General features: G+C 37.3%; 1 protein-coding gene and 1 long non-coding RNA gene across 6 annotated transcripts; one reads left to right on the top strand and one right to left on the bottom strand.

Moving 5' to 3' along the window:
• Window positions 1-30: 30 nt before the first annotated feature.
• LOC131737859 (uncharacterized) lies at window positions 31-2,180 on the bottom strand. The gene is made up of 3 exons (XR_009329439.1): window positions 2,026-2,180; window positions 1,132-1,252; window positions 31-593 (listed from the first exon to the last, which is right to left on the bottom strand). It is a non-coding gene; the product is annotated as an uncharacterized LOC131737859 (long non-coding RNA).
• Window positions 2,181-8,919: 6,739 nt separating this feature from the next.
• LOC131737702 (putative lipoyltransferase 2, mitochondrial) lies at window positions 8,920-15,223 on the top strand. 5 transcript variants are annotated; one of them, XM_059028368.1, is made up of 5 exons: window positions 8,920-9,016; window positions 9,576-10,322; window positions 10,773-10,871; window positions 11,736-11,756; window positions 14,045-15,223. In XM_059028368.1, exons 2-5 carry the CDS (start codon window positions 9,866-9,868, stop codon window positions 14,152-14,154), a joined length of 687 nt encoding a protein of 228 aa, XP_058884351.1. In that variant the 5' UTR covers window positions 8,920-9,016; window positions 9,576-9,865; the 3' UTR covers window positions 14,155-15,223. The 5 variants fall into 5 exon arrangements, with proteins under 5 accessions (XP_058884351.1, XP_058884352.1, XP_058884356.1 ...); XM_059028369.1 differs by having other exon boundaries at window positions 8,920-9,050; XM_059028370.1 differs by lacking the exon at window positions 8,920-9,016 and adding an exon at window positions 9,093-9,385.
• The last annotated feature ends 784 nt before the right edge of the window (window positions 15,224-16,007 follow it).

The following is a 16,007-nucleotide window of genomic DNA, read 5'->3' as shown; positions in this document are numbered from 1 at the left end:
TATATATATATTTTTTTTTTTTTTTTATTTGTGGGTGAAAACAAAACATGGAATAAACAAGATTCTGATACTTAAAAACATTTCTTTTTCACAGAAACATGGTAACATACATGGCAGTAAAAAAAAAGTTGCAATCATTTGTAACTGAAGACAGTAAGCACTCTTATTAAACAAAAAGCAAAAGCTGATTATATCAAATATTAATAGTAGTATGCAATTGGAGTCAGCTCATGCAAATCTTGTGAATTAAAACATTGCGGCTTAAGAGGAAAGGTAAAGCCAAAGAATGCTGCAGAAACCAGAAAAGCTATGGAGGTATGGAGCAGCTCCAGACCCACAGCCACAATCAGGTGCTGCTGTTGTTAAACAGCTGTGTTTTATTAGTAGGCTTGGGACTGATAAGAAGTGGATAATTATTAGAAAGGCTGGTATTGTACTAAGTGCCAGGGAGGGGGTTTTGTTCAGGTTCCATTAGACGCCTGTAAGCGACTGGCAGGGGTCACTGTCTTCAGTAGACTAACACAAGACATCAAAGGGAAGCACTCTAATTCTATGGAGCTGTTCATCTTCATAGGATTTGTGATACGCAGCACCTGAAAAAGCAAAAACGAACTATATCAATATGTTTGTAAGTGTGTGTTTGAATTGGAGATCTACAAACATTTTACCAGGATAAAGCCACCTCATTTCCAGGTGGGTCCCAGGAACTAATACATACATTTCTATAAACAGTCACAGTGCCAGTCTTTTTAACAATCACTGCCCTTCAGCCCCAAGACATATGTATTGAGTTTTTGCTCAAAAGAGCCAACTTCCCAACGTTTCGATATGCTTAACATATGTTTGTCAAGGGAAAGTGTGTTTGAAAACAAACAGTGGAGGCACTTACAGGCTTTTGATGCCGCGGCAACTACACTCACTTTATTCTATTTCAATCTATTAATGTGTTTGTAATGTCATTTACTACATAGTTAATGATATAACGATCGACTTTCCCTTTCTATTTAACCCTTCAGGCATCATGGTATTGAGTCTATCACACTACTGCCAATTGTAGGTCATCCATGTTATGTTATACAACATGCATGTCTCCATGGCTTTCCTCGAAGCTTAATTCAAATACATACTTACACAAATCCTTTAGCACAGCCAAAAGGTCCAAAAGGTAACTCCGCAGGCAGGCAAGCTACACGACAGGTCCCACTGTAGCTGGAACAACCCCAAGGCAGGCTTGTGACAACTCCTACTTCACCTGCAAATATACAGTACAAATAGGTGGTATAACTCTAATGGTAAAACACCTTTCTTTTTCCATACCCTGATAAAAGAATCTACAAATGCCATGTTAAATGATGAGGCACTACCCTTTAATGCATTATGAATGGTTCAATGGTACTCATAGTTCCTTGCTACATTTCTGACTTTGCAACGAACAGACACAATGTTAAATATTTTTTACCTTCTTTTTCCACCTCCTAAGATCAAGACACTGTTTAAAAACAATGGCATTTTCATTGCTGTGCTTGCTCTTCAAGACTTGCTTTCATTACAATTAAAAGAGTAATCACCAATATGTATTATAAAAGTAAATGGGACCCATGCTTAATAATGAGGCTAGTGCTAATAAGAGGTAAGAAAATGGATTGTAAAGCCTGTTCAGCACTCCTTTAATATACTGTGCCTATAGGAAGACTAATCAAGCCTAAATATATATAGCTGGCATACAGTCACACATTCAGACCTAATATAACCAATGGATTAGATGCGTATATGTTCAATAATTAACATAGAAGCATTCCCAAGTTGTATCTTGCATGACCAGTTCTTACTGAGTTTATAACAAAAAGCTTGTTTATACAATACTTTAATTGTATGAGTATGAAAACAAAGCAACATTAACACAGTACATTAAAAAATCCATTAAAACAAGACAAAGCACCATCTAATATCACCTGCTTACAATTCAGCCATGTTCTCTGAGACTACCTATACACACAACCATTGAAACGGAAAAATAAAACTTACAAGTTATTGCCAAGAATGCAAATAGAACCAAGAGAATGCAATTTTGACGGTTCATGGTGGATGAAGGTTAGGTATCTCTAAAACTGCTTTCCTGTGTATCTGTAGTCAACTGCAGCTGATTTTTTTAGACTTAATAAAGAGGGAGGAGCAGACTTTCGTGATGATGCTACTGCTACTTACATGCATATAACCAATTCATTGGACCGAGGGAATATAACTAAGCTCCTGTCTGACTTAATCACATTGAGAAAAAAAGAGGCCCCTTCATCTATTAAAATGTCTTTGGCACTACTTATCATGGGACACTCATTTACTCTGAAGAATAGCTACAGGAGACACAAAATGAGTTTCTCCTGATGTTGAAAATGTCGGACTGATGTACACCAGAAAGCATAACAAAAGACTGTTTATACATTTTTGGTGGGGAACGTTTAAAAATGGTATTTGATACAAAAATGTAATACTGCTGAACAACCTTCTTTTTGAAGACCAGTTCTTACAGTTTATTTTGAATTGATATTAATCGTTGTATTTAGACAGGTTTATCACTGTTTTTGTGATTTAAAACCTTAGGTTAAGCGTTTGCATTACGGGAAACCGAGGCTATTTGGAATAGGCACTATGTGCTTTGAATGGCCATTCAGATTAAAGTGTTAATTGTAACAAAACAAAAGTGATGAAACAGGGACAAATAATACAGTACTGTGAAAAACCAGAACTTCAAGGAATGGCTAAAGAGATATGTGTGTTCCGTTGGTGAAAATCAGTTTATTGTATTGAGGGTCTTCCCTGTAAAAATAAAAATATAAAAATTAAAAAAGGGCAATGAAGAAGCATTGTATTTGAATACTTTTAACTGTTTGGGGCCAGATGAGTAACGACATTATAAGTTGGGTTTCAATGAGGAAGGAAGAGCCTCTTGTTTGGAAAATGTACCTATTTCTCCAAATTTACCTTTTTGCCTTTGAAAAACGTGACAACACATAGGTGTAAAAGGACAACAACCAGGACAATTGAAGAAGGTAGTAAGCATGCCATCAACAGGCGCTTTAAGACCATGCAAGGTGTCATTGTGCTGTGATACAGTAGAGGGTTACAGATTGATTCATATCTGTTATAGGCCATCACAGCCAGAATGGCAAATTGAACAGAAGCATATGAATGGAGACAAAACATCTTAAATAAGCAGTCTATATAAGAAACAGTCCTAATCCGGGCAAGCGAGTAATACAAGAGCTTGGGGAAAAACACACTACTGCCAAACATTTCATTGACAGATAGACTGCATATAAAAATACACATGGGCTCATGGAGGCTTTTCTCTAAGGCAGTCACTGCAGTCAGCACTTGGATATAAATATCATTAGGTATGCCAGGAGGCAGTCTATCTGTCAGTGAAATGTTTGGCAGTAGTGTGCAGGTATCTGAAATCCTCCAGATCATCGTAGCCAGCCAGGAACAGAGTTGTGATGATGGAGGAGTTGATCATCTCTGGGGTCGCAGCAGTGGTTACAAATGAACCTGAAAGACAATATTGGTGTGACATCACATATCAGATCCATTGTTTATGCATTAAAAAAATCCTTTTACAAAGACATATTTGGCTGCTTAAAGATTCAAATGACATGGCTACTATAAAAGTGAGAAGAGTTCACAAAAAATATGACAGAAACAAAAAAGAAACCAACAAAGCCTAACCTGTGCACTTGTACACAGGCTGTGTAATTGTGGTCTATTAAATGTATGCGTTGCATTTTTTTGTTGTTGTATTGGTTACTTAATATAAAGCAACATGTCACTTAATATAACCTATGAATTGCACTGAAATTTAAAAATCTGTAAAGTCCATAAATGCAACTGTAAATTTTGCTTTCCATTGACTGCATTGTAATTGCATTAAAGGGTACATAAGGACCTTTTTATTTTATTGTGTTACACATATGTAACTGAGATGGATTTACCAATGAGCAGGAGGATGATGGGAAATGTAGTTCTGAGAGGTCCATGAGGGGACATGTGAAGCCGCCTTGAGGCAGGGAATGCAATTTAAAAGTTGAAAAAAGTGGTCAAAATGTAAGTAAATAAATAAATAAATAAATAAATAAATAAATAAAACAATACACACACCTTACGTAAACAGTTGCAGCAACACATGGGAACATGTAACACAATAAAATAAAAAGGTCCTTATGTACCCTTTAAATTGCATTCCTTTAAATATTTTTAATAGATTTTGCACCCCCAAGAAAAAAAAACCCACAACACGCTCCCTAACAAAACTAGTAAGAACACAGTTCAAAGACGCACGTCCGCCTTGTTCAAGTATGAATATTTTTTATTTCCTTGTTTTCGCTACAGTTTAACCAGAATAATCAGAAAGGGTTTAGTTTAAGTGACAGAGTGCCTTGAATCAGCCACACATGTTCAGTCATTTTGACAACCTGTTATTTTTGGCTTCATGGTATAATTTAAAGCCTCATCTAAACAACATACTGTACAGTGTTCAACCAATTTCAACAATGTGCTTAAAGATAAGTTACTTTTTACCCAATAGGAGGCTGTGTGGTCCAGTGGTTCAAATCCCACCTCAGCCACTGACTCATTGTGTGACTGTGAGCAAGTCACTTAACCTCCTTGTGCTCCGTCTTTCGGGGGAGACATAGTTCTAAGTGACTCTGCAGCTGATGCATAGTTCACACACCTTAGTCTCTTTAAGTTGCCTTGGATAAAGGCGTCTGCTAAATAAAGTAATAATAATAAAAGAAGACTGGGTCCTTTTGGTGTGTGGTCATACACTAAGTTACTTAGCATGTTTACAGGTCCAGTTATATGATCGACCTCCACAAAATTCCAGAAACATATCCTAATCACCTGTCCACCTCATTAAATGAAATTAAAAGACGGCCACAGTAGGTTTGCTACAATTATTCCTTCCACCATGACGAGCAAAAGAATAGTCTTTTAATTGGGGTAAGTGATTTGGGAAAATGAACTACAGGAGCCAAACCAGTGGCTGAAAATGGCCAGGCTGCACAATAACTACACAAGGGAAGTCATTAAAAGTTTTGCTGGGTATACTTTTGCTGAATATAGTTTGTAAAGTGTGGCCTACAGAAGCCAGATCTGAGCACTGTGATCCAAGTAATCCTGGGATCAGACTGCTAATATGTTTACTGCAGCCAGTAAACTGCACTAAGGTGCTGCTTGAATTGAAACTTCATGAATCCAACAGGAAACAACAGACTATTAGGAAGAGTGTGGAAAATGTTGAAGACATTGAAAACTCATCCTACAGTATGTAACTCTCAAAACTGCTTCATCACCACTGTGTTCTGTAATTTGTTGGTCCTTGTGTTTTTTTTTTGTTTTTGGTTTTTTTTAAATAAAATATAATTTAAATTTCAAGCCCCTTGGTCATGAAAATCACATTACGGGCCCAATTAAATTAACATTTTAACTTGATAAACACATCATTCCAAGGAAGATTGACCAAACCACGTTTGCTTGATTTGTTTCATTAAACTGTCATTTCCTATGGGCCCATTCACAGTATATAAAGCAAATGTTCTTTTTCTACATATGTCATATGTGAATTTCTCGTGTTTTTTGAAGGTTTGCAGCAGACTATCCTGTATCGGGAACCATAGATATACATCCTATTTGTTTTCTGCCATAAATGAGAATGTAAATGATGGCAAAATGTACATATGGGGAGAAACAGGAGCCAAGAAAATACATCTGAATAATTTGAGCCGGGACGCATTATAGCATTTATAGGGCTGTTGAAACTGAGCAGTCTGATGTTCAGCTGAAAACCTTAAGGCAGCAATAATACATTTCTCCAGAGCACTCCCCTCCAAACAAAAAAACAAGTGTGTCAATACGGAGGGTTACTGACAATCTAGTGCACTTAAAGCAAATGGAGCCCAAAGGGACAATGTTAAATATGATATCCCTCAACTGTAGTGTGAAACTCAGGTGGAGACAATTACTGCAATCCAATTACATAAAAAAAAACACTGCACCTGTCCACCAGGGTTTAAGCTGAGAAAAGGCTGAGACGGTGCACCGCTAACTTATAGCTACTAGTGTAGAAACTTCCGCAGTCCAGCATTTACCCGCCAAATACTTACTTCAATTTAGAGAAGAATACATATTTTAAAATATGTAACTAGCACAGTATCTTGTAGAATGTTTAATTATGATTTTTTTTAATAACATAATATGCAAATCTTTTGGCAAATTATACTTTATGGTAAATATTAGATAGGGTTACCATACGTCCGTTTTTTCCCGGACATGTCCTCTTTTTTGGTCCTTAAATCTCCGTCCGGCCGGGTTTTTTAAATTTCTAAAAATCTCCGGGATTTTGCCCTGCTCTTTCCATTGAACTACAATTCCCAGTGTGCATATACCCTATAACGAACGGTGTGTGCCGTGCGTGTTTAGAAGAGGCCTTTAACGTCTGTGCAGTACGGAAGCGTATTGCTGCCACACATAAATATATATATATATATATATATATATATATATATATATATATATATATCACGTAATTACGTGATATGGAGTTATCACGTAATAAGAACAAACTGAACTTGCATACAGCCTCGATCGTATTATTTACTTTAATAATATCTACTCTTTGGAACTTGCTGTTAAGGATTGTCAGCAGCTCCTGTGAGCTTCCACGAGGTGTTAGTTCCCTATCACGTAATTACGTGATCGTCATCAAGTAATTAAGTAATAATTTTTTTTTTTATGTGTGGCAGCAATACGCTTCCATAGTGCAGACACGAGCGTAGCCAACTGACACTGCAGAGCTAGAAGCGGGGTAAGTGGCAGCAGGTGCGAAATAGTCTAGAATTTGATTTGAAATTGTTGAACACTTTTATTTAAATGAAGACACCTACCACCGAACACAATGCCAAAACGAAAGTGTAAATTGACTGCAGTATTACTATTAAAAACACAATTTCCGTGTTTTCGAAGTGGTCGAGTAGAATTGGAAGCCGAGTGCTTGGTATGTAGAGCTGGTACTTACGTCTCTGTGGCAAATAAAGGTGCTATTGATTTACAATCTCATGTGGAATTGAGAAGCATAAGAAGGCAGTTCGAGGAGAGAGCTCATTAGCAAAATTAACAGATTATTTTGTAAAACCAGGCAGCAAATCAGAGGATGCTCTTACTGCAGCTGAGGGTGCTCTAGCATTTCACACCGTTAAGCATCACAATAGTTTCAAGTCAATGGATTGCACTTCTTTCTGTCTTGTTGAAGAAGACATTCCCTGAGTCTGAGAAATGTTCCAGTGCTCGAACCAAGACAGAAGCGATTGTTAACTCTGTGCTTGCACCGCGTTCTGTTGACACTGCTCTAAAAGCGCTTGAAGAAAATGACATAGCTTACTGTGGAATTGCTACAGATGGAAGCAATCACGGTTCAGTGAAAATATTCCCCGTAATAATTCAGTATTTTGACTGGAAGAACGGCGGTTTGCAGTCAAAATTAATCGAGGTCCAGAACACACCTAATGAGACTGCCGATACGATTGCGCAATACGTCAAGGAAACTCTGGAAAAGAACGGTTTGTTTGAGAAGTGTATCGCGTTTACGGGGGACAACTGCAATACAAATTTCGGATGACTCCGGCGTGATGAAGGAGGAAAGAACGTGTTTGCAAACTTAAAGAATTTGTTGCAGAAGAGGACTTTAATCGGTGTGGGTTGCCCAGCACACATTTTGAACAATTATGTCCATCATGGGGCAGACACACTGGATGTTGACATTGAGAACATTATTTTTAAAATTTACCAATACTGTCCGAACTGAGCATCTGAAAGAGTACTGTGAGTTTGTTGATATCAAATACAGAAAGCTGCTTTCTCACAGCAAGACACGATGGCTGTCCTTATTCCCAGGCATTACAAGGCTGCTACAGATGTTTCCGGCCTTTAAGTCGTTCTTTCTGTCACAGGACAAACTATCCACGGTGATTAAGACATTTTTCGAACATCAAATGTAGAGCGAGTTTTCTCACTGATACAAAGCCAGTGGACAAAGGAAAGGAACCACTTGACTGTTGAGTCGCTGAAAGGGATTCTACTTGTACAGTACAGTTTCAGACAAACGTCTTGCAAAGACTTTCATGCCTACTTGATGAGCAATCAACCACTGCTGAGAAAGGTGCGATCTACAGAGAAGTATGCATGGGCACATCAGGAGGAAGAGGACTGAAAAAGGACTGGTGGATGTAAAAAGACATTTAAATTCGTTGTTTTTTTTAGGCCATTACACTTTTTTTAAAAAAAAATAAATAGACACTGAAAGGGATCACATTTCAGGCAAAGACTTTCTTTTATGGCTACTTGATGAGCACATCAGGAGGAAGCACAGAAGAAAATGACTCACCACATGTAAAAAGGTACATTTAAATTTGAATGACATTGATTTCTGAGGCTATAACACTTGTTGTAGATGTGTAGACGTGTAGTACACAGTGTATATATATATATATATATATAATATATATAAACACATATTAATACAACTTGAGTTGGTAGATACACCAACCCCCCCCCCCCCCCCCCCCCCTCTCCAGAGTGTCCTCTTTTTTGTAAGTTCAAATATGGTAACCCTATATTAGATGTATTGTGACAGCTATCCCGAAGTCTTTCGTGGTAAATGTGCTTGTTATGTTACTGTTTTTTCCTACTAGTGTGCATTCCCTATGCTTATTAATTTTAGTATACTTTAACAATAGCATATATTAATCCATACTCTAGAATGGTACTTTAAAAATATGTATCTGAGTGAGAATTAAACATGCTTTCTATTTACTGAATATTGTCTCTGAAAGTGTAAATGCCTCTCACAGTGCGGCCTGTGTTTTTTATTTTTGTTAATAAAGTTATCAGTTGACAAGTGAATGATCAGCTGGATTAAAATGGCTGCGCCCTTAAAGATTGTAGAATTTGGACGAGTTTTGGTTTGGTGAGTGATTTTCGGATAATAAATGGTTCAAAAGGTATTTTGAAAAACTAAACTTTATTAAAACAAACATGATGCGTCGTTCCACTAATACTACGCTAGGTCTTTAAAAACACTGTATGTGTATAATAAGTCGTTCAGGTCTCAATACCTTCTGAGGCAATGCGTCCTTTAAGTTTAAGTTTGTTTTTTCACCTAGTTCAAACTTGTGTTTGATGGCTAAGGGTATTAATCTAATATACTAACAATACATTGCCTAGTACCCTAAAACATGCGTAAAAGCAGCACGTATCGTGTGAGCACAGATGGTTGCATATGCAGGCAGATTCTCCTAGATCGGCAGGAACTTGGTGATAAGGTTGAGAAATGATGGTAGTTTTGCAATATAGCAATTGTGTTTTACTTGCTCGTGACCTTTCAAGTCTCCTTCTTAAAACCATAGGATCGTTGTTACTAATCTAATATTTGTAATTGGTGCAGTAAAGTCCTAGATGTCTAAAGCAAAGCTTTTAGTTTTTTTTTCTTTTCTTTTTTTTCACTTGTTTCTTTTTTCTGTTTCCAGCTCCTTGTTATGAGTGAAGCTGAGGGGTTGCTGCTCTTTGTAAACATTCTGGATATTGCATTCATCACTGGATCAGCACACTCAACAGGGGCAGGACATATATTATTGAAAACATCTATGACGCAAGACCAAAGCGTAGCTTTCACAACCAGGGATGGAAACACGTGTACAGTGTAAGAGTCTCAGTCTCATAGAACAACAGAACAAGCACTGAACAGATTTATATGTGACTTAACTCAAATCTGATGATGAAAAGATATATATTTATTAGTTGCTAAAAAACATAAATAATGACTATTCCAAGGTCAGCTATTAGGGTGGTTAACTTGGGACGGATTCCTTATGGACGTGCCCTGCAGGTCCAGCAACATTACATCCGTCAGCACCTGGATTCCCTGACCTGCCCTCCCGACCAGCGGCCAAACACCCTCCTCTTGTGCGAGCACCGTCCAGTGTACACCATCGGCATCAGGCAAGCCCCTTACCCTACCGACGAGGAGGAGAGACTGAAAGGTCTTGGGGCTGATTTCTTCCGGACTCGTCGTGGTGGACTGATAACCTTCCACGGCCCCGGGCAATTAGTGTGTTACCCCATCCTCAATCTGGGCTGCTTTAAGAAGAGTGTCCGCTGGTATGTTTGTGAGTTGGAGAGGACTGTGATTAACCTGTGCAGCAGGTTTGGGATCAAGGCTTCTACATCCCCTGATACAGGGGTGTGGGTGGGGGACAATAAGATTTGTGCTATTGGTAAGTATCGTTTATCATTTAGAACGACTAAGATATGAAATACAGGGTTCTTAGAATTACTTATAAACACTTTATATTTTCTTTTAACATTAACCTGTAGTTGGGTATGAACTGGGATCCCTAATTGCTAGGCTTTTCCTCAATTGTTGCATTTTGACACAAAGCAAGGCCATGGCGTTTGTGAAACTTGGTAACATAGAAAAACATTAAAGATATATGACATGTTGAGATATGTGTTTTGCATGAAGGGCTTCAGTTATGATAATGTTCTGGGAATATTCCAAGTTTCTGTTTTCCCCTTTCAAGTCTGTTTTTAACTCACTTTTCACCAAGTGTTTGCTGTGTACAATTATAACCTACGAGCCAAACCAACAGAGTTAAAGCATCAAGCTGGAATTCATGTATTGTATTTTGGTACTTCGTGATTCAGTTTTATACCATTCTTTTCAGGAATACACTGTGGAAGGTACATCACCTCGCACGGCTTAGCGTTGAACTGCAACACTGACCTGACCTGGTTTGAGCATGTCGTCCCCTGTGGGATTGTGGGTAAGGGAGTTACCACTTTGAGTCGGGAACTGGAGAAGGAGGTTTCTGTCTCGGAGACCACACAGCCCTTCCTTGAAGCCTTTGCAGAGCAGTTTAATTGCACTCTTTCAATAAACTGAAGGCCAAAAAGAATAAATGATCCTCATGAACAAAAATACGCACAAAGCATTTTTATTTTTGAGCCTGTGTTGCCTGATTCCAAAATCACCATTTTCCCCCCAAGCATCTGCCTTAAAGTTTCTTCTGATATTAGAAACAGGAAAGATTTGAAGATGCAGCGTCCGTGTGAATGTCTCTAGGAATGCATCCCTGTCCATGTTTGTCATTAGATGATATCAAATCCTAACTGTATTGTTTTGTGCAGTTTGGATTACCTGTACTGCACTGTTAGATCCTTTGCTGCCATCTGCTGACATAGAATGATATTTCAGTTTACAGTCAGTGGATATGTTTTAGCCAAAGCGACAGATGGATCTTGATTTGATTGCTGTACTGTACAATAAAGAGTGCTGGTCATTTATTACTGCTTGTAAAGTGTGACTTGTACAAAACATTGCTATTTTTTGTGTTTTTGGTATAAACTACTTTGAATCATTAATATTAATAAAACATCAGTTTGTATATTAAATTAGTACAGCAGCTCTATCGAAGCATGCCTGTATGGCATATTTTATTTTTTAGGAGTTTAAAGGATTTATTATTTTATGGCACAGATTTCAGTTGCTGAAATATGTAGATTATAGGACTGTTGTTTATCTACACAAAACAAATGAACATTATTGAATATTAACACCAGCATAATCTGCCAAGCTCATAAAGATTGGCCTATGACCTTTTCTTTTGTCACCCTTTAAATGTCTGCAGATCTGACTTCTGAATTACCAGGTAACTCATCAACAACTGAAGTGTTATCATTTTATTGACCGAAAGGAGTGTGCATGTTAGCTGCACGTCACAACAGCCTTTGTTATATGCCTCAGACACATGGAGTGGAAGAGTTCCAATATAAAATACAGTGCTTATTACTCAATGAGGAAACTAGCACTACTAAGAATATTACTAAAAAAGATCTGTGATTTAGATAGATGGATTGGTAATTTTCCCTGTAAAGGGTTAACTGAAGTGCTCCGGCTTCTTGGGGGTGGGAATTTGTTTCAGTGTTTTTAGTGGGTGTATTTGCTCTTTGTGTGTGGCAGCATGCTCATAGGTAGCACTAGTTGTACACAAAGGATAGACTCGTGAGAGCCTGCGGATCGTTTCACATTTCATGGACAAGGTTCTTGACAAAGAAGAAAGACAACATCTGTAATCAGGTAAAGCAGAATGATGCGTGTTTCATTGTATGATACAGTACACAGTTAGACACAGTAAAAGTAAAACATGACTTAAAGGACTACACTATTAGTTCAAAGGATCGACTACTTCTAGCAGGTGATCTGAGTTTTGTAATTTTGCACAGAATATATATGTATTTTTTAAACAATTCCTGTTCGTGTTGCAGCAAAATTTAGTTGACAAAGAAACTGCTTTCCTGGCTCCAAGTTGATTAACAAGTTAAGATTACAGCATCCATTCTATGGCTATTTGATCGAGGATGTTCTTTGGTTTAGAAGTATGTGGGTTAGGGCCTACACATCCAAATAAAATCACGGCTTTTGTCTTCTCGGAATGAATTCACGCAACGTGTGAAATTTTAGTCAATGTGACGATTTGAATTGTTTGAAAGAAATCGCACAGTAGTTGATCTGATGGTAGTTGCTCACTATAATTATAACACATTTCTCTAAACTAAAAGCAGCATTTAAAAACATGAATACAAACAATAAATCGAAGCAGAGGAATAGTAGTTTGATATTTGTAAATTAAATGAAATCGTTGTTTTAATGAATAGTTCTGTAAATGAAAGGCGGGGGCGGTGTCTCCAGCACAAACCTGGTACTTAGATCATTTGTATAGGATTTTGAATGGTTGCCCTTGACCTCAGATGATTTAGTGTAAAGGATAATGTTACCCCTGCTATATATTTTGTAAGGTGACAAGCTGCACAGTTGCTAGTTGTGGCATGGACTATAAAAGGCATGATAGTTCAAATCATATCACAATTTAACTGTTAAACCAGAAACACCATAAAATAGTAAGGGTAATGTAAAAAATAAAATTATAATTTGTGACTTTTGAAGCTACATGTTCTCTTTAATAAATCCAGAACACTCTTAAGCTTCTCATTAGCATAACAAAGTTCTCTTCTCACTTCTCATTTAGTTGTAGTTGCATTCATTTTCCAGACTTCCGTTTTTTTTTTTTCGGCACGTTCATTTCACTTTAACTGAAGTTGAATTTCATGTGGAAAATTGTAGTTTTGGACTATTGCCGAAGAACCTCACACTTTGGCGATAATCTAACCACTTCAAAGGGTGCTTAGATGTGTTTGCACACCTTCAAGTGGTTAGATTAGCACAGAACTGAAACATTACAATAGGCCCATTCAAGGAAAACATTCAATATTAAATATAAGTTTATTAAAGGCAATGTAATGTGAACAAAAACACAGAAAAAGTAAACATGCCACAATCACGCCCGAACACAATACTGAATTATTCATTGTGTATTGCAGAGGTTAGTATTTGTGGTTGCTGTGGTAGATGCTTTTTTCAAGTGTCATCAGCTGTTCTTGAAACCATTTATTTGTTATTCATCAGGAATTTGATCAATGAATTTGATCAATAATCACAGTACTCGGTGTTCTGTAGTACCCCTTTGTAAAAGCACTGGCATGAACAGTATGATAAAAGCATGAATCATTGTAAAATGAGAGACATACACAAGCTCAATCAGCAGCTAAAAAGGGGAAATGGCTAATAAATTAATGTCACGCACTTCCATCTAGTATGTAGGCTACATAACGTATGTGATGTTTAAAAAAAATAGTTACAGCAAACATGCATTTTAATCAAAATGTCGCTGACTGCAAAGCATGTTGGCCAGTAGGGGAAGTAGCTGGTTACTGACCGGAAAGCTGAAAGCAGATTTCTAAGCATGGTATGGTACAGGATATTTGTTTTTCAAAAGAAAATACATATTTACACGTATGCCAAACAACCCTACACTTCAGACTGGTAATTTTTTTTTCTTTTCTGTATCTATAACCCCAAACCGTGTGTATCTTCTTTCAGAGGGTTTCTCTTCCAGGCAGCATGGGCAGCCTCCACCACACACTGCGGCCCTTGCTCTCAGAATCTCAGCTGAACAACACGCAGGCCAGACCCTGTGTCAAATTCAGTGACTACAACTCTTCCAGGGCTGCTGCCCAGGACCACCACTCCTACATATACGTCGTCTTCATCCTTCTGCTCTTTGCTGCGATTGTGGCAGGCATGGTACTGGGCTACACGAGGGTCAAAAAGGTGGACGAGGGACAGGACCCCTACCAGATATACAAACAAAGAATTGTCCCAGAGAACGTATGAGCAGAACACGCAACCTTTTAAAAACAACAAACTCCTCTTTTATTTTGCAAAGTTAATTAGGACTGAAAGATTTTTTATTATTATTATTTTTACAGTTTGGTTCTGTTTATTGCAGATTCCAAAATTCTTGAAATATCACATGCATTTAAATATACCCGTTCACTGCAAAACTGCCTGCCTAAGTGTGTCTTTTGTCAAGCAGAAATTATGCAGTGTGGTGGTCACAGCAAATATCTGCCACAGTTCTGTACGATGCTATTCTAGTTGACATCTAGTGGCCGATGTATGTACTGCAGGCATTCTGATTTTAATTAAATGTACACTGGAGAAAGTGCATTTTTTTAAGGCATTTGTTCATCTACTTATAGATTCCTGTGACGTTAAATGCATTGTGCTGGTACATTTTATTACAACATCTTCCAATTTGCAAATTGAAAAACAAGAAAGGTGTTACGCACATTGGAAAAAAGAATACAGCCATCAGTATTATCAACTGATTAGCTTTCCACTTCCATGCATTAAATATTAAAAATAGCTGAAAAAAGGTAGTTTTGGACACATAATAAATATATTGTTCATTGACATTTTTTTCCATTGCTTTATATGGTGAAAAAATTGTATCCTCATATGAGGCTGTCATGCATTGGCGTCTTCCATATGTCCCTGTATAAAGACTAGAAGAGAGTTTTTTTCTATCTGTCCCCATTATGAGGTCACCATGCACGAAAGAGTTAAACCAGATAACTACTGTTGCCACTGCCAAGCAACTGATAACCCACACAATCAGTTCACTGTTATTTATTCATAATTTAACATGCTTACAATCAGTCGTCTGACTTCAACCGCACCATTTCTTTGTCTGATATTGCCCCCCCTGTAGATATTCAGGGAATTGTTATTTGCATGTGATAACCTTTAGCCTGATCTCTTACATTATGCATTGTACAAGTTACTGTAGTCATTCATTATCCCTGCTTTTTCAAATGGAAATCTGCCAGTTTCCAAATAAAAAAAATAAAAAAAATAAAAAGCAATTCTGTGCCAGCTGGGGTTTGTAGAATAAATGAAAGGACACTAGTTTGCTCCAGAGTATTACTCAGACACTCTTATCAAACCATGAGCACAAGTCACCATTAAAAGCTTTCACTAGTTACCAAGCTAGACATGCTGGTTGTTATTGTTCTCCAAATGTGGTCAGATAATCTCAAACCAACAATTTGATATACACCTAACAAATTTGCACAGCTTTCATATTTTATTATTGTACAAATGTCAAACCAGTACATACAAAACTAAGCAAATAAAAGGCAGTTATCATTTATCAATGTAGGTTTAACATTGCTGTAGGTTTAACAATGACGGTTTACATTTGCAAGACTAACATTTTTATTGTAGCGCTTTTTGGAAGCCTGAATTCAAAACATTAATTTCAGCTGACAATTACTACCTTTGTTTCTTATTTGCTGCTGTTCATGCAGCACATTTGATAACTTCTACCTTCTTTTTATTATTATTAGCGGAGGTGTTTACCACAAATAGATTTCTAACCAATTGTTCGGTCTTTTTTTCTTGACAGTTGGTGATTAATGAGAACATTTATTTAACTTTGCCTTGGTTTAATAGAAAGGGTGTTGTGCCATCATAGTTAACAAACTATACTATTATAATT

This window comes from Acipenser ruthenus, chromosome 8 (genome assembly GCF_902713425.1).
Source record: "Acipenser ruthenus chromosome 8, fAciRut3.2 maternal haplotype, whole genome shotgun sequence".
Classification (NCBI taxonomy): Eukaryota; Metazoa; Chordata; class Actinopteri; order Acipenseriformes; family Acipenseridae; genus Acipenser; species Acipenser ruthenus.
Note: the sequence above shows the minus strand (reverse complement) of the source record. Positions and strands in the feature narration are given on the sequence as shown.